This window comes from Monodelphis domestica, chromosome 7 (genome assembly GCF_027887165.1).
Source record: "Monodelphis domestica isolate mMonDom1 chromosome 7, mMonDom1.pri, whole genome shotgun sequence".
Classification (NCBI taxonomy): domain Eukaryota; kingdom Metazoa; phylum Chordata; class Mammalia; order Didelphimorphia; family Didelphidae; genus Monodelphis; species Monodelphis domestica.
Window position 1 is genome coordinate 24,120,744 of NC_077233.1, and position 22,892 is coordinate 24,143,635.

Here is a 22,892-nt window from a genome sequence, read left to right on the forward strand (position 1 = left end):
CGGAGCTGACCAGCAATTCTACTGGGTTATAAACATATCACTCAATATCCACTTCCATCTTATTTATTTTTATAACAATCTTTTAAAAGTGAAACCCCAAATCCTTTAGCCATACAATCAAGTGATAAATCAACTCTTTCCCTCTGCATTTCTACTCCCACAGTTCTTTCTCCAGGTGTGGATAGAGGTCTTTTTCCCCAGTCCCTCAGCGTTGTCCTCATTCAGACACATTAGATGTTACCGAATAGGCAGCACCTGAGATGTGTTTGAAACAAGGTAAGTAATCTACAAGGCAGAGGTGAGGAGGGAGTCCATTCACACCTCATCTCTTCTTGCCTTCCAACAACTCTATGAGGTTAGCACTGTAAGTATTTCTACTATCTTCCCTGTGAGGAATCTGGACCAGCACATAGAGACAAAATGGCCAACTAGAACCCCAGTCATTTCACTCTAACATGTCCTAAGATTTATTACTTGCAGGTTACTTACAGTGCTAAACACAGCAGATACAACCAAAAGGTCAATCGGCCACCACCTTAGGGAGTTCATATTCTAATGGAAAAGACAATAAGGGAATAAGAAGGCACATAAGAGGGAAAAGGGAGGGCACATTTGCTGTGCACCAGCTTAAGAACTTTACAAATATTGTCTCTTGTGAATATCTGGCTTCTGGAACATTCTGTTTAATTGTGATTAGTCTGGCAAGAAGCCAAAGAATTAGGGGAGCTGTGAGACTGAATGTGGGGATGTTGGGGAGAGGAAGAAGGCGCACAGCATCATGCCCCTATATCAGCTGCAGAGACACCATGAGCAAGCTGGGCAGCTAAAACAAGAGATGATATTTGCCTATATTTCCAAAGCCAGAAAAGGGAAGTTTATAACTGATCCTATCATTATGTTAAAAAGGTAGCAAACGTTAGAAAATAATCCTGTGGCTGTCACCCGTTCCTCCTGAAATACACCTCTTTAACGCCTCTGATTGCAATTTTGTGGTTCACTGCCTATGAAAGGGCCAGAATGAAACAAAACGTTAATGGGTTCCCTTTAGCAGCCCAAGGAACAGATTGCTGAGGTTCCCGTATCTGTATGTTAAAGGTTGTAGAGAGGTTCAATTCCCCGGGCCTTGGGAGCACAAAGTCCACCATCTCTCAAATTAGCTATTCCATTACTGTTAGCTTATCATGAACAGCAGGTGCAGTTAGCTAGGAATATTTGGCCAGGTGTTGAAGGAAGAACTGATAAAACCACTAGAAAAACCCTGTTTGAGACAGAAAAATCATCACTCTGGAAAATGAAAAAGTGGGCCTCCCTCCATCTGTGCCACTAGCCTCATCTTTCTCAACTATGACAGCAGACTGAGTTTATGTGGCAGCTAAACCTCACTGATCCTGTACCTTTCTAGGGTAAGGAAATTGAAGTGTGTCCTAGGAGGGGAATGACAATACCACCAGCTCATCCCCAATTCGAAGGGTCCTGAAGCTACCTTGTGATTGGGATTGTAAAGCATAAAATTTTCTTAGCCCGAATTTCCCCCTTGTTTCTTTGGCTTCTCACTTATTTACTGACCTTTTCAATCACCTGGCAGGAAGGTCTTCTTTTTATTTGGATGACAATAAAACACTGTATTACATTATGACAAGTGCTCGATTTGGAGCCGAGAGACCTGGCTTTGAATCCTGCCTCTGATGTTTGTTCCCTGTGTAAACCAGGCTGGTAGGTGGAGTGGTGGACAGAGTGCCTAAAGTCAGGAAGACATCTTCTTAAGGCCAAATCTGGCTTCAGACACTTTCTGGCCTTCTGACCCTAGGCAAGCCATTCAACCCAATTTGCCTCAGTTTCCTCACCTATAAAATGGGCTAGAGAAGGAAATGGCAAACCACTCCAGATCATTGCCAGGAAATCTCCAAATGATGTCATGAAGATTGAAACATGACTCATATAGCTAAACAGCAACAAACTTGGTGGTATGTTACCACATGTCCCTGGACCTCAGCTTCCTTGTCCATATGACAAAGGGTTTGGAGAGATGACTTCCAAGGTATTTCCTACCTCTAAGTCTATTGTCTATGATTTCATTTTTTACAGCTCAGATCTAACAATGTCACATTCCTATTCAATGAACTAAACTCCAGTGACTGAATATCAGCTCCAGGACCAAATACAAATCCTGTTGGACAGTGAAAACACTTCACCCACCTAGCCCTTTCCAACATTCCTGTTTTCTTTTACTTTACTCTCTATCTATAGCCTTTGATGTCCAGAAGCACTGGTTTATTATCTCTCATCCACTTCCCCCGATTTTTCCTTTTTTTCAAAAGACGACACTCACCCCTGTACCTTTGGGACATTCCAAAGGCCTCCCCAATGCTCTCCTACCTCATTTCAGCCCCTTAATTTTCTTGGCTCCATTCAGCTCACTTCCCATTTTTCTGAAGGACAACTTTCCAGGTCCCCCAAAGGCTAGTGCCTTCCCCTTTGGGATTATTTTCCACCTTTTCATTCTATATAGCTTATAAGGACCTCATTCTTCACATGTGGGCTCTCTCAATAGTATGTGACTTTGCTGAGGGTTTTGTGTCACTTAGAGAAATAGCTTTAAGGGTGACAAGGTTCTATAGGTCTGCTCTAGGCAATAGAATAGCAAGAATTGGGGGGGTTTCTCATAGAAGGAATATGGTATCTTGGAAGAAGAAAAGCATTTGGATTCAGAAATGTAGCATTGAGTTCCACATGACTCTCCACCATTTACTAGTATAGACCTTACACAAATCATTCTGTGAACTGTGTTTTCAATGTCCTATTCTGTAAAATGGGTATAATAACTTCTCACAGGATTGTTATCAGGTTCTGAGGAGATAATGCAGATAAAATGGTCAGGAACATTAAAAATATCAACTGTTGCCTTTGTTTATTGAGTAGTAGTATTAATCATGATAGTAGTTTCCCATACTCAGAAGGCAGTTGTTAACACTCTCTTCTCCATATAAAGTTCTACCCTTTGGTGTTGGAGTCAATTTTATTTGGGTTCAAAGGCAGAAATATAGATAGTTCTGAGCAAATGTTTGTTTTGCATAGGAGATCAAAGTGTATTTCTTTGCAAATTACTACCCACTGTGCCTACTTCAGCTCTCTGGACCCAAACAGAGCAAGTCTAATTCCTCTTCCCCATGGCACTTCTTTATGTAATGGAAGAAAGCTACCATGATTCTCCCCTGCTCCCATTCTTTTCTTCTGTATTCTAAATGTCTCCAATTCCTGCCAAGGACCTTCTTCTAAGGCAACAACACATGCTTAGGCTGTTGTTTTAAAAAGCACCCTACACTCCCTGATAAAAATGTTCCCTGTGGAAATCCTCAGGTAGTGCTTGCCATTTCTCCTTAGATTTTCAAACATATACCCATTGTTCAGGAAGCGATAGATCAATAATGAATAGGAACCTCCTGGAAGCCATTGTTCAGCAAACATATACCATCTGTTACACCCTGTGACACCAACCTACATGGACTGTAGTTCCTAGAAGAATTTCCCAAACCAATAGGTTTTGAATTCTGGGAAATCAATGGAGAAATAAAATGACAAATGGTTCAGCCAGTTTTATATAGGAGAAAAGTAGAAAAGACCACCACCACAACAAAAATAACAATAATAATAGCTAGCATTTATATATACCTATGCCAAAACCTGGACCTGCAATTTTTAACAGTGTGGGCTGAATCCTGCCATGGAAATTCTCTCCTTCACTGCAGATCAGCAACTCATCTAAGTTAAAAGTCTCCAAGTGTTGCCTGGGAGTCCCTGAGAAGTTTAGAGAACTGTCCATACTTACACATATGGTATGTGTCAGAGGTAGGTCTTCTAGACTCCAAGGCTGGTCATCCAGTCATTACACCATATTGCTTACCTTTTCTATTGTTATAAATTCAAATCTTAATTTTTCTCATCTGTAAAGTGATGGGGTCGAATTAGATGATCTCTGAGTCCTTTCCTAGGTCTAGAGCCACATACCTAAGATCCTTAGAGTTTCAGGGGAAAAACACAAGAACAACAAGAACATTGATTCTGGTCAAGGAAGAATGACCTGTTCTTTCTCTCTACTTTTAGTCCTGCATCAGCATTTTGTGGCTGGATAGGTCCTTTGTCACCATGTGGGAGGTTAAGTGTAGACTGCAAGAATGGATATATCTCAATCTATAATTTCAAGTCAATAATTATGGGGTAACTGAGGAAGTCATGCTTCATCCTGAAAATCACAGAGAGATCACTGGCCTATGGACAGTGAGAAACCAAGTGAGTCAACATCTTTCCATCCTAGGCTGCCTACTTGATAGTCCATAGGGAGCAAGGGGAGAAAGATGTTTGTGACAGTGGAAAAGGTGCAGAAGAAGAGAAGAAATGGAGTGATAATAATAGCCAAGATTTAATAGTGTTTTAAGGTTTTCAAAGTGCTTTACAAACATTTTATTTGATCCTAACAGCTACCATGGGAGGCATATTTCACAGATGAGAAAACTGAGGCAACAGATCAATATGTACACCTAGTGTATATGTTGGAACTCACATCATCCTGATTCTAAGTCCACTGCTCTGGCCTCTATGGTGCTACAGAAGGGGAAAGCACTAAAAGTAAAGTAAGGACTTAGATACAAATTCTACCTTGGACATCACCTGTGTGTCATTGGGCAAGTAATTTAACCACCTTGGATCCCTAACACAAAAGTAAACAAAAAACAATGAAACAAAAACAATGAATGAGTAGGACTAGATTCCCTCTTAGATCCATGGAGATGAAAAATGGAATGGGAAATAACAATTCAGTCAAGTTGGTTGGAAAGTAGAGTGCATAAAAGGGAATCATGTGATACCAGTCTGGAGTAATAGGTGGTAACTAAATTGAAAGGACTTTGAATACCAGAGGGGAGGCTTTCTTTGATCCAAGAAGTAATAGGGAGGCAGAGAAGCTTCTTAAGCATGGAAGGGAATAGCCAGCCATATTATTTGGATAACTATGTCAAAGTGAGGAGTGGAAGGAGGAGAGATTAAAGGGAGAAAGACTCATTTGGTTAGGCTTTGTCTTCACTGGGATCAAAACTGACCTTGAAAGAAGTTGTCTAAGAGAGAAATTGGATTAATCAAATACCAGGTCACTGGTCAAGCACCAGAGAAACATAGACGAGGAAGGGACCCTCCATTTTACCAACTACAAGTCCAAAACATCAGGTTTGTATTCTTTCATGTCTGCTTATCTTTTTGGTATCATAATCATGTATTAAAATGGGGTCACTCAGACAAGATATAAGAGATTTATAAAATGGGGATAATTATTAGTGTCTACCATGTAGGGTTGTTTAGAGGATCAAACAAGATGAATATTATATAAATATGAGCTATTGTTGTGGTGGTGATGGTGATGATAATGATAATAATTATGATGATGAAGAAGGGGCTTGTATAGCTACTGTTTAGACTAGATGACTTGAGGTCCCTTTTTGCTCTGGGATTAGGGGATTCTGAACCACATCATGGTTCAATAATACTCTCAACTTGGTAAAGGCTATTTTACCTATTCAGAAGATATATTATATTAAAAAACTGGAAGACAAACATGTTTCATGAGGTCAGGTTAATAATACACTTAACCTATTAATCTCTCTTTGAGAGTGGCACCAAGGGAAATTTTGGGAGAGGTAAACCTTGGTAGCTTCTTTCCATGCCCTTCTTAGATGTTAAGGATGTGCCCTGAACTCTTCCACTTCCCTTTGGTTTTCCTTCACTTATTATCTAAAAACTACATACAATGAGTCTAAAGTAATGGCTATGAGGCATAACCCTAAATACCCTTCTGTGATCCTGTCTAATCTGTACGTTCACTCACCCTTCTTACCACTCTTGGCTGAGGGGAAAAATTATTCAGGGAAAAAAAAAGATGTATTATTCAAATCATCAGATTCTTTTTCATTGATATCTTTTTCATCTCACAGAAAAGATAGTAAAAAGAAAAGAAATAAAATGAATTCTATGCCCCACTTTTCTTTTTTGAGGAGAAAATTATTAAAAAAATGGCCTTGACATATAACCCCCCTGTCTCAAATGATGCATGAAGCTGAAGTAAGACCAAAGTCATAGTGGCACATCAGTGGAATCATCCTAATGATGTTAACATTCAAGCAAATCATAGATTGAAACAAAATCCATCTATATACATGACAAATCATTGTAGAAGAAGAAAAAGTATCCTATCAAGTTATTTTATTCCTTGCATGATGAAGACATTTGAATATCCCAATCTTCCCACAAAAGATAGAATAGAATAGTGATCTGAATTCTTTCTCAGAATTTTGATACTCCATTGTTTGCTGTATCATTTTTCAGTTGTGACTGACCCTTTGGGACCCCATTTAGGGTCTTCTTGGTAAAGATACTGGAACTGTTTGCAATTTCTTCTTCAGCTCATTTGACAGGTAAAGAAACTCAGGCAAATGAGGTTAATTGACTTATCCAGGGCCACATACCTACTAATTGTCTGAGGCCATATTTGAACTTAAGAAGAGTATTCCTGACTCCAGGTCTGGCACTCTATCCATGGTACCAACTAACTGTGCCCCTCCATGTTTTAGATTTTTTCAATATAGCCTCATTCTATGATTACAATAGTTTAAATGAGAAAAATACCAAAGGACAATAGGAACCAGATCAAATGCAGGTATTAATATTCATTGTGTATTGGAATACATTTTCTCTTTTCAGTTGAGATGTAATAGACTATATCTCAGTATCATATGTTTTTTGTTTAAATATTTTATTTTTTTAATAACTCTTGCCTTCTGTCTTAGAATCAATACTATGTATCAGTACTAAGTCAGAAGAGCCAGTAAGGATTAGGCAATGGGCATTAAATGGCTTGCCCGTATTAAGAAGTATCTGATTCTAGATTTGAATCCAGAACCTCCCATCTCTAGGCCTGGCTCATTATTTACCACCTAGCTGCCCCCTTTTAAATTTTATTTTTAAGAGACGTTTCAGGGAAAGAGTTTTTGAAATATGATTGTGGCATTTAAAATGCACCACTGAAACTTTTTAAAGGAACATCCTCAGATACTATAGGAAAATCACTGATAAAAGGTAAAATCTCATGTATTCCAAAATATTTATAGCAGGTCCATTTATAGTAGCAAAAAGCTAGATACAAAGGAGATTTATATCAACCACAGAATGACTAAAATAGGATAATAATTGAATTTTACTGTGCCATAAGAATTAAAGAAAAAGATCAATAAAGGAAAGGATTGAATGATTACATGAACTGATGGGAAACAGTTAAGTAGAACAAGGAAAACAATGTATCCAATGGCTACAACTGTGGAAATGTAAACAACAAGAAGAAAATAATTGACATTGAATGTTGTGAATTTAGAAAAAGCAAGATTGATCCTAAAGAAAAGAAATAAGACAGAACCTCCTTACTGCCAATTTTTTTTTTTTTTTTGCAGAGAAGGGGAAAAGAGCTATGAAACATTGCCTATAACCCGATATTTTAACCATAATTTACTTCAACCAATTTCTTTCTTCCTCTTATTTATTCTGTGCCATTCTTTTATGGCTCTCTAGGAGAAGATAATGAGAAGGGAAACACTGGAAAATGGAGATGATATAAAAACAAAAGATAAAAATTACAAACGATAATCAAACAGCTTTGAAGAGAAAATATGAGAAGACACTTCTCTTTCTTCATTGAGGAGGCTGGGCTGTGAAACACTGTGTATCAAGTTGGATTAAAAATTTTGGGGGATTAGCTTTGCTGAAGTATTTCCCTGTTTTTTTAGTGTTATAATGGATAGCTCCAGAGTCAGGAAGGAAGAAAGCATAAGAGAAATAAAATTGACATAAAAAAGAACATCAATACTTTGAAAAAAAATACCTCTTCCACTATAAAAGTGCATTGTGGCAAATATTTATTTACTCTGAAAATCAAAATAATTTAAGATTTGTTTGGTATTGAGAATTTCATGGCAGTTGTATCACTGCTATTGAGTAAGGGAAGTCACCTGGAGTCCCACATTTGGAAATAACTCTAAAAATCATCTGGCAAAATAGGAATTCACAATTTTGATCTAGTACATCGATATCAGTAACTTTAAACCCCAAACAATGCACATATTATTACCATTTCTGAAATGCATTGGCATTGTTGGCCATAAAATACTAGTTGCAAAGTAGTTTTTGCTACCTTCCCAAGGGGTACCAAGGCCCGAAAGAATGCCCTACCTCAGTTGCTCTGTAGTTGGTGGCAAATGCCGACTGGCCTAGCACTTAGAGCCAGAACAATTTTCAGAAACTTTCAAAATTCAAATATAGGGCTAGACTGATTTTCATTGATGCACTTGTAGATGAGCATCACTGGATAGATGAAAACTTCCCTATTACTAGTGACCATCCCTTCTCTAATTAATTGATAGCTGCACCTACAGGCACCATTTTTTATCTACTGATTGGAATGAACTAAAACAAGAATAATTGCAACCAGGGAAAGGTGATTAAAGTTTTGTTCAAAGTTGCTTAAATTCATAGGATGCTGAGCAAATTTGTAGGTAATACATATTTAGTAATAATTATTAGAAAAGTGGCACAATTTGATGGCTCCAGGTAAGTCCCTCCCCACCCAGGGTGGGAATATTTTATGTTTCTTGCTGTTAGAACAGATCACTATTTGTTGCTTGGTATATATATATATATATATGGAGAGAGAGAGAGAGAGAGAGAGAGAGAGAGAGAGAGAGAGAGAGAGAGAGAGAGAGAGAGAGAGAGAGAGAGAGAGAGAAATCACATCAAGGTTCATGGAGTACTGTATAGGTGGATAGGTGGATAGGTGGGCTCCTATTTGGAACTGTACCCCTTTGGTCATGATCAATGTAATTTGACCCATGGACACATGATTCTCTTATGCAACACTAAGGCAGGCAGCTGGCCATCACCCAGTGGTGTGCTATGTCACCTTTTTTGAAGCATCTGAAAGAAACATGAGAAGTCCTGGAGTTGGACGTGGGACAGGTGAGACATCTTACCTGACAGGCATTGTACAGGAGCTGGTGTTCAAATTTCTTGATTCCTAGGATGTTCTGAAACATTTCATAGAGCTGCTCCTTGCTCAGGATTAGCTCAGAGGCAGCACTGGCAGTCATTCGGGCCTGTTGCTTCCGGGGATCTTCCTCTCCACGGTAAATGGCATCAAATTTGGCCATCCAGGAGCTTAACACAGTTTCCTTGCTGAGGCCATCAATTTCTGGAAGGCTGCGCACCCTCTTTTCTATGTGCTTCTTGAAGACCTCCCTGGAGTCATTGGCTGAGCACCCACCACTCTGTACCATTCGAGCCACCCGGTCACTCTTAAGGAATACCTAGTTGGAAAGGAAAGAAGCCAAATATTAAATTATAACTCCATCCCCTCCTTAGAGGACTAGCTGAGTTACCTTAGTCTGAAGGGGAGAGCTCTGGGTTTGCTTCTCCAGGCTAACTTTGAGCTTTAAGCTCTTTTGTACCTTTCACTGTCTACCTGTTGCCAAAGACTCTTGAAATAACATATGCAATATGGATTTGAGGTATAAGGTGAACCAAGATGCATCCTATGAGGAAATATCTGGTACTATGTCTGGTCATACCTCTGAAGGTACAAAATATTCTTTAAAAAAAGGCATTGCCTTTTCTCTAAGAACCAATTGGTTCTCTGGCACAAGAGCAGTTAGGGTTGGGCAATTGGGGTTAGGTGACTTGCTCAGTCATAAGTAAGTGTCTGAGGCTAGATCGGAACCCAGGACCTCTTGTCTCCAGACATGGCTCTCTATCCACTGAAAGACCTAGCTGCCCCAGCTATAAAATACTCATTAGGATACAAGATCAACTGTGAACTTCTTCAGAGAGTTTCAGTACATGCCTGCTGCTGTATATGAATGTGTACCTTTCTTAGCTCCAGCTTATCATTTCCTCATCAAGCATTTTTCTAAGGTCAAAGCTTGTAAACTCTGTGGTACCAAGGAAGCCTCTGGTATCTGATAAAGCCTATGGGACCTTTCTCAGAATAATGTTTTTAAATGAATAAAAAAGTATCACAAAAGAAATCAATTATACTCAACTAGTATTAGCAAAATAAATGTTCCAAAACTCTTATTTTAGCTTTAAGGTGTTACTAAAATAGGGTATCCTGCATTAAAAAAAAGCAGTTAGACCTCAGGTTAAGAACCCTGACATTGAGAAGCAAACCAGAAGGCGATAGTCATAGATCAGACACAAAGAAAAGAAGACCTGCACTAAATTGGTGGCAGTGTGTGGGGACAAGAGGATCATGTGAGAGATGCTACAAAGATGGAATCAACAGGACTTGAAGCCTATGAGTCATCCAGTTTGAGATGTTCAATAAGCAGCTGAAAGTGCTAAATTTCAGGTTAGAAGAGGAAACCCAAAGTTTTCTGGTATGATTTGGATGCCAATCCAGTAAAGGAGACAGATAAAAATCATTCCTGCATAGAGGGGCAGAATCAGGAGACACCAGTGTCACAGAAACCTAGAAAGAAGAGAATATCAAGGAGAAGAAGGAGACTGAGTGTCAAAGGCTATAGAGAGGCCAAGAAGAATGAGAATTCAAAGAAATCCCATGCCATTTAGCATTTAAATATCAGTGAAAACTTTGGGACAAGGTTTCTATTGACTAATGGAGATGGAAAGCAGACTAATAAGAGCTAAGGAAAGAGTCAGAGGAAAGGAAGTGGAGGCATTGATTATAGACAGCCTTCTCAATGAGTTTAGCCATGAAAGACAAGAAAGCTATCAGGAATGGGCAGAACAAGTGAAGGTTTCTTGTGGATGAGGGAGATATGTGAAGACAACGTGAATGATGGAAGTGATCCAAGGAGACAGAAATGAGGAAGCCCTTTATAGAGGTGTGCCATGGAAGTTATAGCCATATTAGTTTGAGACATGGACATAATGGAAGTAGTCAGGAGAAGAGTTTAGAACACAGAGACTATGGTAACAAAGAACTTGACAGAAGCAGGAAAGATGGAGCATCAAGAAGAGGCTACTCAGCTAAGAGGAGAGAAATTGATTGTGGGAAATTAATTTGCTAGGTCTATCATCTGTTTTTGGTCTTTGGACTTTCAAACAATGAGTGGTGTCTGGGCTATCATCATGTAGTAATGAATATGACCACTAAGTACTAATGCATTTCTGTTCTCTTTCTAAAACAACCTTGAAAACCATTTGTTCCAGGAGAATGATTTAGGGCCTTTGTGAATCAGCCTGGAGAGTTAGACCCCAGGCTGAGGTCCCTTTCTATTCATAAATCCACCTGTACTCACCTGTCAGTTTCCAGGAAGATCATAAACAAGAGTGGAAAGACACATATTATACAAAAATATAAAATGTATATAAGTGCACATATATAAAATGTATATATACATGTATATATGTGAGTACACATACATACACAGCTCACACACACACACACACACACACACACATATATATATATATATATAGATACATATACACACATACACACATATAAAATGGGGAATTGTAGAGGGCAGTTAATTCAGCTTTTCCAGCCTATCAATCAATGTTACCCTCCATCAATAGTTGCAAAATGAGGGAGACTTTTAGTGATTGTATAGGAAATTGGATAAAAATGGCTGACATCATCTTAGAAAAAGCCTGACTGTCAGTACTCTGGTAGGAGTGATGGTGAAGGTGAGAAGAACTGATGGACTAGAGATGGGCAGATGTCCTAGCTTTCCACAGGGGGAAAAGAGGTCAATTCCTGGTAAAATTCTAGCATAGATTATTAAAGGGATGGACTTGGGGGCATTTAAAGGGGGAGGAGGTAATCATTAAAAGCTATTATGACATCATTAAGAACAATTCATTCCAGATTGACCTCATTTTCTTTTTGACAGGGTTATTAGAAGAAGAGATCAGAGGATGTTATGTAACTTTAGATCTGGATTTCAGTAAGGCACTTCATAAAGTCTCTCCCAATATTATCTTGGACAGGATTGAAAGACAAGAGTTCAATGATAGTCCTCTTAAGTGGACCTGGATTTGGGTTACTAACTGGTCCTCATGAGCACTGATTAATAGTTGTGTGCCAAATGAGAGGGAGGTTTCTGGTGGAGTGCTCCATCCTTTCCTTGGCTCTACTTAACATTTTTAGTAATGTCTTGAATAAATGCATAGATGGCACAGATATCAAAATTGCTAATGACATGGAACTGAAAATTATAGTTTATATGCTGGATGTCATAGGGGGATCCAAAATTAAATGTCCATATTCTGGGAAGGTGGGTTAAAACTAACAAGATGAAATTTAATGGGGGCAAATGTGTGGTCTTGTACTAAGGGTAAAAAATCATCTGCAAAAGTTTGGAATGGGCCGGGGGAGGTAATATATCTAAAAAGCAACTTATGAAGATGAGCTAGAGTTTCTAATAAAATGCCAGTTCCATACTTGCTATCAGTGGGATGTGGAAAGCAGAAAATGGAGAGCAAAGGGTAGCCATCTGTGTAACCTGTTTTAAGGTCCAGAGGCTATCTCAAGGGAGTAGAGTTAGTTAAGTCATATGCTCAGCCTATGGCACTCCATACCTAATCAAGAAGTGATCTTTGGATCTTTATTTGGAATGATGGATGAGTTTCTCTTTTGCATTCTATATTAAAATAACAACTAATTTACCTATTCTTTGAATGAGCACATACTTTCTTTAATTAGGTTCTATTCTCTTGTGTATTTGGTGGTGGTGGTGGGTGATGGTGGTTAAAAGCAACACTTATTTTGTTGACCCTAGTGATTGCTGTGTCTACATGTATTTTGGGGGAAATCGGGGGAAAAGTCCACTCCTTCTGATTATCCAAGGGAATGTTTCATATGATGAATACATGTCTGATATGGGGTTATGGAGAGGCCATACAATTCCAGATTAGGTGTTCATGGAAGACCAACCAATTGGACCATCATCAGAAGTGACACAGACTAGCTAATCCTGTCTTTGGGATCTCTTCTTCTGCCTTGTGATTCTGGAAGTGTGTGCTACCTCATTACTGATCTTTACCCAGAAAAAGTTGAGGACTTTCTCCCTCCTATTGGACAAGCCTGCTATGTACCCTAGAGTCAAGCAGCCTGGAATTCAGGGCACAGCCACATAATTGATGGCATTTCGTATAGCCTCCCCTCTCTCCCAGCCCCATTAAATGTTTCAGCTTTTGAGAATGTGCCAACTAGCCCATTTCCTTGAACCTTGAGAGAGTTTAGTATATATCTCATGGATTAATGTATACTCAGGCTGTTATGAATGTAGAGTCCAGAATGAAGGAGGTAATCGTTTCACTTTATTCTAAACTTATCAGAACATGTCTCGAGTTCTGGGTTCAGTTAGGGATGCCACTTTCAGAAGCAACATGGAAAACTGGCACATAGCCAGAAGAGCCTAACCAGGATAATAAGAGGGCTAGAAATAAGACCAAAGAGTACGTTGGTTAAAAAAATCAAAACAAGCAAGCATCTTTAGTCTAGAAATGACTTTGTGTCTACATGAGAGTTGGCAGGACAATATGGTAGAGATAAAAACTCAAATGGAAAAATTTTGAGAGGCTCGCCAAAAGTTTCACAACTAGAAAATGGCATTGCCCCCCAATGGCCCAGGTTTCCTAAATTGAAACTATTCCAGGAATATCTCACATTTCTCATTACCCCACACTGCAATAATAGTTGTTTTATTAAGCACAGTGTGCCCAGCACTCTGGCAATCCTAGAGATAGAAAAGCAAAAATAGTCTTTGTTCTCAAGGGGCTTTCATGTGCATCAGGGAGACAACAAAGGCATTCCTGTTAACATGGTGATTACATTTTAAAAAATCATTTAAAAAACCCACATTGATAGCTTCACTATGGGAATAGCAGTATTTCTAGTATCCCTAGATCCCCAAGGTGTCTAACTAGAAGGGGAAACATCTTTACATTTGTGTCTGAGTGGTTGGAAATGTGTTTGGGTAAGGGTCCTCCTTCTCACAACAGTTCAAAAATTCTAATCAGCTCTAATGCCAATCAGAGCAATCTAGACGGTATTACATATAAAGAACAGGCACTTCTGTAATAATACTGACAAAGAGAGAGTGTTTTCAAGTACGCAAATTTTAAGATACCTCATTTGATCCTCAGCAACAACCCTATGAGGTGGGTGATATTATTTATTCCATTTTTAAAACTTCACCTTCTGTCTTGGAATCAATACTGTGTATTTATTCCAAATCACAAGAGTGGTAAGGGCTAGGCAGTGGGGGTTAAGTGACTTGTCCAGGGTCACACAGCTAGGAAGTATCTGAGACCAGATCTGAACCTAGTACCTTCCATTTGTAGGTCTGGCTCTCAATCCACCAAGCCACCCAGCTTCCCCCTAGTAATTGCATTTTACAGATGAGAAAACTGAGACTTGAGGAGGTTAGAGAGGTTTATCCATTTGGGGCCTCATGTCCAGAGTCACATGACTAATGAGACAGGTTTTCTGCCTAGGTCTTCAGACTCCATTCCTAGTCCTTTCACTGGTTAGCCATGCTGAGTCTGAAAAGCATGAATGTTATCTTTTATGGGCTGAACAACCATACTGTGAGGTAGGTAATAAAGGAATTTGAATCTGAGGAGTCATATTTTAGCCCTGTCAACTTGGGAATTGCCTTAATTATGATAAAGTTCAAATATTCTACAATCAGAGATTCAGCAAAAAGAAGTATAAGCATCCCACTGGCATTTTCCTAATGCCAAAAGGGGCAAGCTTTTCAAGTGTCTGCTCTAGAGATAAGGTTGTTTCCCCATCTCCATTACCTGGGGAATGAATCAGGATTTGCTAAAAGGAGAAGAACTCTTAGTATGAGATGAAAATACAAGATGCCATCCTCCTTCTCAGTAAACTCCCTCTTGTGTCCTGCATCAAAGACAATCTCCTGTTTATGTTTGAAGCCCTTCATAATTTGGTGCTATCCATCCCTCCATTTCCAGTTCTTTTTCTACCTTCCTCCCCACCAGGTACCATTGGATCCAGTGACACTGACCTTCTCATTGTTCCTTGAATAAGATGCTTCATCTCTTGCTCCCTGTCATTTTCTCTGGCTGTCTCTCCTGCTTAGAATGTTCTCCCTTTTCATCTCTACCTATTGGCTTCCCTGGTTTCCTTCATCTTAAACACAAATCCCGCCTTCTATAGCAAGCTTTCTCAATCCCTCTTCATTCAAGTAGGAGTGGGAGTCAGACAGGCCAGCCTTTTGTCCCAACCTGCACAGAGAAATGAAAAACCTTAGGGGTGAGGGAGAAGTGTTTGGACTTTCCCATAGCCTAGATGCAGGCGTGTGACCGATGCCTCAGAGCTTCAAAAATCCCAGGGTCGAAGGTCCAGGCATTCTCTCCACTCGGTAAAGCCAGTATCCCAGAGATTAAAGGATTAATGAGCTGTCCAGCTTTATCTGGCAGTCTGCAATCAGTCCCACTGGCAGCTGATTAAAAGAAGCACTTGTGTTTCCATGATAAGAGCTGGGGGAGACCTCCCTCCTCAATCTCCGGGGCTCCTGGAATCTAGACTCATCAGAGCTGAAAAAGGGGGGTTATGGCTATATGTGAAGGAGGGCTTAATGATCCCTCTTCCTCACAGTGTGCTCACCTATCATGAGGCAGGAGGAAAATACCAGCTTGTCATTAATGGAACCAGGAAAATGAAGCTGGTGCAGCACTGAAAATGAGATTCTGACTGCTTGGGAAGAGACTAGAGAGCCAGCCTCTCACTTTTAACCTCAAAACTGTGCAAATTAGCTGATTAATCTGCCTCTTTTGGTAAATCATACAGATTTTCAGGAGGTAGTCCAGCCTCAATAAATGCTGGACATCAGAGGAAGAAAGGAGGAGTACCAAGGTTTTACCTTTGGCTTTATAGGAGCCAACCAGACTGCAAACCAATGTCTTTGTCTCCATCCACGCCTTCCTTTATTTCTTTGCCTTTCCCTCATCTCTGTCAAAGTCCTAGAAGGATGAGTATCAGATAATAAGGATCTGGGGGCCCTACATAGATGGAAACCATTCCATGTCTTTTCTTATTCCATCTCCCTAACATTGACTCTGAGCAGCCCCTCCTAGATTTGCCTCTATGAATCCCTCTATTGTCTATTGGATTGCACTATAATGTACTTACATAAGGACCCCAAAGGAGTAGAAACCTGTTCACAGACTTTTAGTGAACTAAGGATTAGGATTGAAAAAAAAATCCTTCTTTGGCATATTTGGCAAATTGTTACCAAGCCTTTGCTTTGAGATCACAAGTGAGGGAAGATTCCTGCTACTTTCTGAGGAAGTCCATCCTACTTTTGGGCATCTCTAATTGTTAGGGAATTTTTCCTGGCATCGAACAAAATTTCCCTTCTTGTAACCTTCACCCATTACTCTTGATCTACCTTCTGAGGTCAAATAGAACAAGTCATTATAATTCCTCTTGTGCATGTTGTTGCTTAGTCATTTTCAATCATGTCTGACTCTTTGTGACTCTTGTTGGAGTTTTCTTGGCAAAGGAGCTGGAGCAGTTTGCCATTTCCTTCTCTGCTTCATATTACATATGAGGAAACTGAGGCAAACAGGGTTAAGTGATTTGCCCAACATCACACAGCTAGTAAGCTTGTATGTGACAGTGCTTCAAATACTTTAAGATAGCTATTATCTCCTCCCTGAGTCTTCTCCTCTCTAGATAAAACATTCCCACGTCCTTCAATAAAGCTTCATCATTCTAGTTGGTCTCATTTGGATATAATATGTTAGCAACATTCACTTACCAGGGCTGAACACACACTTAAGGTGCAGTCTCATCAAGGTGGCTCTTTGGATTGAAAGCCAGGCCTAGAGAAGGGAGGTCCTGTGTTCAAATTTTACCTCAGACACTTCCTACCTGTGTGACTCTGGGTAAATCATTAAACCCCCTATTGTCTAGCCCTAACCACTCTTCTGCCTTGGAACCAATACTTAGTATTGATTCTAAGATGGAAGGTAATATCTATCTATCTATCTATCTATCTATCTATCTATCTATCTATCTATCTATCTATATTTACTTATCTGTGTACCTGTTAATTGCACTATAAATTGTAAGCTCCTTGAGGACAGGAACTGGTTTACTTTTGTCTCTGTATGCCCAGTTCCTAGCACAGTGCTTGGCACATACTAATGGTTTAATAGTTGTTTGTGGAATGTAATTGAATGAAATCTCTTTTAGAAATTGAAGCCTCAAGACTCAAAGAATCCTAAATGAAAATTGAATAATGAATAATCAATCCTGAAGGTAGGCTATTAAAATTCTACATGATTTTTCATTTTACATGTAGTCCTGGTGGGTGTTACACATATCTTGGCATTAAATAGGCAGCAATTTCTTAATGCCTTGTTTCTCACTCTACCAACTAGGAAGCAGCTTTGACTTTGCCAAGTATTACAGGGAAATATGAGCATCACTACAAATATAATGGCAATTTCCACAGGCTCATTAACACATTGATGACTATTAATTTCCAAATTTAATTAATTGATAGAAATGACACTTTCTTTTAATTTACTTAATTACTGAAATGAGTTTTCTAATTAAGATTTATAATCAGCAAATTTATAAACTCTCCTGAATGAAACCAAACCCGGAGAACTTTTGATAAAGGCTTTTCTGATCTTCCAATGTTGTTTTTATTGCTCTCCCACTGCTACCCATAATTTGAAAATGGGAGAAACAATCTTATTTGCTGACAGTTTCCAAATGGAATCCTTAATTCAGTCCATTAAAGTTACTCATTTCTATACTCCCAAACCTCCTCGTCACTCTTCATTAAATTCAACCCCTTGAAGCAAGTAACATACATCAGATGAAGATAAGACATTCGTTTATTCTGGGTTGCTAAAAGTTATACTGCTTGTAAAAGAAAAACAATGCTCAGATTTCTCCAAATAAGTTGACTTCCTAAAAGTGGTCCAACTGGAAAATTCATTAAGGGACAAATGTGTGAAATGATTTTGCTGAGCAATCAGCAAACAGATAACAAAAAGTCTACTGCTGTTTAATGTTCTAAGCTAATTAGCAAACTGATCAATAAAGCCTGTCTCAGGAACATGAAAAGGTCTAACTGTGCCTTCATCCTGTTCACCTCCAAGTCTTGCTAAAGACTTCAGCAAAGAATCCCTCTTATCCCTTAGCAGCATCAGGACCACTTAGAAACAACTGGTTCATTAAACCATTCATTTAACAAGTACTTAGTGAGTACCGACTATGTGCTGAGTGTTTCATGAAATGCTGTGAACAAAACACAAAATCTGAGGGGTGATTCATGGGAGTGTTTCAATGCTAGTTTTAGTATCAATTAGACATTGTTATTCATATTCAAACGAAACAAAACAAAATAAAACAACCCTTACTTTCTGTCTTAGTATCAATTCAAAGACAGAATGGCAAGGCAATCAGGGTTAAGTGACTTGCCCAGGGTCACAAAGCTAGAAAGTGTCTAAGACTGTATGTGAACCAAGGTCCTCCTGACTCCAGGTTTAGGTACTTACCTAGCTGCCCCAATACTTTTAAAAATAAGGCTTTTTTGACATTTTCTTTTTGTTATGATACCATAGTATTCAGACTTGGTTATAGAACTTGATTTAGATATATTCTGATATAGTGAAGAAGATAACCAGGAAACCTGACTTTGAATTCTATTTACTTGATATGGGCTTCTTGTGAATCTCTCCTACATCTGTTTATTGCTTCTAGTTTTCTGAAGGTACCTAATATCCAAGAATTTTACTTTCCTCAACTGGGAAAGGGTAATAATATTTGCACCCTGGACCTCACTTGGATATTGTATTGAAAACAAATAGCATATGTTAAATTCCTATGGAAACATGGCTTGTTTTTTTATTTTTTAAACCATTATCTTCTATCTTAGTATCAATTCTAAGACATAAGGGCAAGGTCTGACAGTTGGGATTAAGTGACTTGCCCAGTGTCTGTTACACAACTGGAAAGTTTCTGAGGTTGGATTTGATCTCAGGTCCTTCCAGCCCCAAGCTTGGTGCTCTATCCATTGTGCTACCTAGATTTCTCATTTTATTTTTTAAAGACCTGAAACTTCAATACTAAGCTTATAAATGTTAACTACAGAGCAGATGGCATTCAAAAGATAGGAAGTCATAGCATCTAGTACTAGGAGGTTGACTAAATAATCTTATACTTAACTGAGAATCTCAGTTATCCAGATTCTGTTTAAAGACTTCATATATGGCAAAATTATCTTTGTGACCTTGAGCAGCTGACAATCCCTTTAGACTTCCCATTGCTCCTTTGTAAAATGTAGGCATTGTACTAGCTGGTCTCTGGGGGTCCCTTCCAGCACTGAATCTAGAACTAAAGGAAAAATCTCCTCACAAGGAGTACTATCCCAAAGTGGAATGGGTTGCCCCAAGAAACTCCTGGAAGCATAAATTTAGAGCTATATGGAACCTTTGAAGTCATCTAGTACAATCTCCTCAATTTAAAAAATGAGAAAACTTATCCTTAGATATTAAATTGCATGCCAAAGTTACATAATAAGTGTCAAAATTGGGATTTGAACCCATGTCCTTTGGATTCAGAATATACTTGCCACTACATATCTCTTTTCCATCTATTCATTGCTCCTAGTTTTCTGCCCTCCAGGTCCAAACAGAATGAGGAAATATGTTTACATAAAAATAAGAATTAATGGAAAATAAGGTATTTGTCAGAAACGGTAGAGACAGAAAAAGAGTCCATGGCACAAGCATAATATTTTGGCCTGAGTATCTAACATTGGCTGATGTTCACATCAAGGAAGAAGATATAAGAAGTTTAAAGAATGTGACCAAATGTGAACACATTTCATAGACAGTGGTAACCAAGGTAGAAGCTAAAGGCATGAGCCTTTAGCTAGTGCATAGCTAGAAATATTTCATATTAAGCCAGATTCCCTTGGGTAGATCATTGAGTGTGCACCTAGAGTCACACCAATTCTAGGTTGGTACTACTACCAATGGTCCCAGCTCACTTCTGATATTTACTGCCTTGTGTGACCATGGGATAATCATTCAACCTCCTGAAGTCTTACTTTCTTTATCTATAAAATGGGAATAAGTTACCTACCTCACAGGGTTTTTGTGATGCTCAAATAGGGACATATCAGTAAATAGCTATAGAGAATGAACTCTTGTTATTTTCTATTATAACTAAGAGGAATATCCTTTATGGTATATTATATTTTTTCAATGAAGTATACCCCAAGCACTGTTGGGGAAAATGGCAGGTACCTAGGACTCCAGCCATTGGGAACGATTGTATAATAACTCCTCTTTGGCCATTAGGGGATGCCTAGGTTTGTTGTTGTTATTGTTGGTATTTGTGTCACATGGACGTATAACCAAGGTGAGGTAGCCCAAGTTTTGCCTTAGGTAATCATTATTTAGAGGGCATTGACAATGTTCATATTATTTCAGAAGGATATATGTGATGAAATTTAGCACCTAGATAAATAGGAAGTTATCAGATAGTATATGCCACCCCTCATCTTGGATCAGCTGCCCCACATATGGACTCTTCCTGGTACCTACCTACTCTATTCCTAGCACTGGGTTATGAAATTCTGAGGTCTCTATTTCCTTCCCTACCACCCCATAGGCCCAAATGTGCCATTCCCTCACCTATCAATAGAAATTGCTTTAAAAATTAATCTGAGAATGTCTTTTGTGTGCATGGCCCAGATGGCAAAATTGCTAATGGGGCTTTTACCTCTTACTCATTGGACATTTCTCAAACTGAAGGAAGGAACCTAATATGGGGGTTTGGAGGAACCATGAGACAGGCAGAGGAGTGGTTTATGCTTTGATCATCCAGATTTTTTTCTGGTTTTAAAGCTCTAATCCTATGACTGATAGCTACATAATGAATGGGCTTCCTTGGGAGAAATGTATGGATTTCTCTGGCACAGCACTGCCTAAAGGTTTCCCAGTAGATCCAAGAAGGGACTAACAAGGGGAAGCAATAGCAGGACTGACAGTTCACATCTATGGGTGATCTAGGCTAGATTATAATCTATTAGCAAGTCCATGTGGTATAGGAGATGGAACACTGGATTTGGGAGTCAGATAAACCTCAAATCCGTCTTGTCTTTTAGGAACACCATCTGTGTGACTGTGGACAAATAATTTAATTTCCCTCTCTCAATTCATGATGAATCTTCTTTGTAATTTCAGAGGTTAAAGATTTGCTTAAGACACTCAAGGGTTGACTTGTCCAGGGTCATTCAACTTGTATTGGTGAGAAACAAAACATAAATCCAGGACAGATTTCAATCCATAACACTATGCTGCACTGCCTCACATAAAGGAGAATTATTCCTCTTATCATCATCTCTACATCTGATGAACTAAGGATATATACTCTGCTGAATTGATCATTCACCTGTAAGGAAATGGCAAAGTTGCAGCGCTCTCCAAGGTTCTTAGAAGGACACAGAACTATGCCCAGAATGCAGTTGTCCTAATTATCTTCTCTTTTTCCTGAAGTTCTTGCTTCCATCTTGAATCCACCTAATGGACATATTAGTCAACTAGCATATATGAGGTGCCTATGCTGGGGCAGACACTCTAAAAGCATTGAGGCACAAAGAAAGGCAAAAGGCAGGGACTCCTGCTCTTAAGTAATTTATAGTCTCAGTTTCAGCCTAGCTTTGGCCAGATAATCCTCAGAGAAAGTAACTGGGTGAAAGAGTGTAGAGTGGTAGAAGTTAAGCCACCATGGAGACAGGATTATGAGCAGGGCAACAGCTGCTCCTGGGGTATCTAGAAAGGGTCTGCAAACATTTCAAAACAAGTCTTGATCAAGTAGGCTGTATAGACTTTTTATCCACATACACTAGGACATCTCTTTCTAGGAGTATAGGTACATATGTATGGATATAAAGAAAAAGACATTAGGGGAAGTGAAGAGAATAAGCAATTATTAAATACCTATCATGTGTCAGACACTACGCTAAGTGCTTTACAATTATCTCATACAATCAGTGTTTGGCAGAGGAAAATAGATAAAAAGCTACTTTATTATCTTTGATCTTTTAAAATTAAGAAATAGAAAGGCCAATCCTTCTTCCTGTCTTCCCACTCCCAAACATTGTCATTTCCTTGAGACCATCAGTGTGAATTTCCACTGTGAATATTTACTCTAGAAAGAATGATTCTGTAGAAAACAGGTACTCCCACCCCTGCTTCCACCTTCCAGTCATCACAGAACTCTGACCTCTGGAATGTGCTTCACTTCTATTGATTGGATCATAAAATATTACCTCATAGTAACTCTGAACAGCATTCATGAAGGCTTCATCAGCCACAATCTGAGTCTCTCCATTGAGGAAGGCCTGGAAACGGTCTTTGACTGTTTGTAGTTGCTGTTTGCTGATCTGGAAAACATTTCAAAGAAGACAGAGAGGCACTAATTAGAACTTCTAGAGAAAAAAAATGAGTGATTTTCAAGAATGAAGGTGCTAACCTTTTCCCAAATCAATCTTGAAGACTCTTCTTGCCACCCTAGGAAAGACAAAGGCTCACAGACCTAAGATTTACCACTTGTCCTGGTTGAGTTTAAAAAAAGGAATATTAAATGTCTCTAATGACATAGCTACTAACTTAGGAGTGACTGGTACTAGACTATAACCTTTTACATTTTTTATCAAATTCACTATTGAACACATATATTCAAGTGATGATGCATCTATATTCACAATATAGATCAAATTCCCAGGATATGAGTTAGACTTCTTCAGAGTCATATCTTCATTGGATTTCAGGAAGGA

The 22,892-nt window shown here is 38.9% G+C and overlaps 1 protein-coding gene across 3 annotated transcripts in view; it reads right to left on the bottom strand.

Moving 5' to 3' along the window:
* The window catches only part of CADPS (calcium dependent secretion activator), a 441,690-nt gene that overhangs the window by 331,958 nt on the left and 86,840 nt on the right, over positions 1 to 22,892 (bottom strand). For all 3 annotated transcript variants that reach the window (XM_056804349.1, XM_056804348.1, XM_056804347.1), the window contains exons 2-3: positions 22,386 to 22,499; positions 9,060 to 9,392 (exon numbers count right to left, since the gene is read on the bottom strand). In XM_056804349.1, coding sequence (XP_056660327.1) covers positions 9,060 to 9,392; positions 22,386 to 22,499 — 447 coding nt within the window. The remainder of the gene's footprint in view (positions 1 to 9,059; positions 9,393 to 22,385; positions 22,500 to 22,892) is intronic.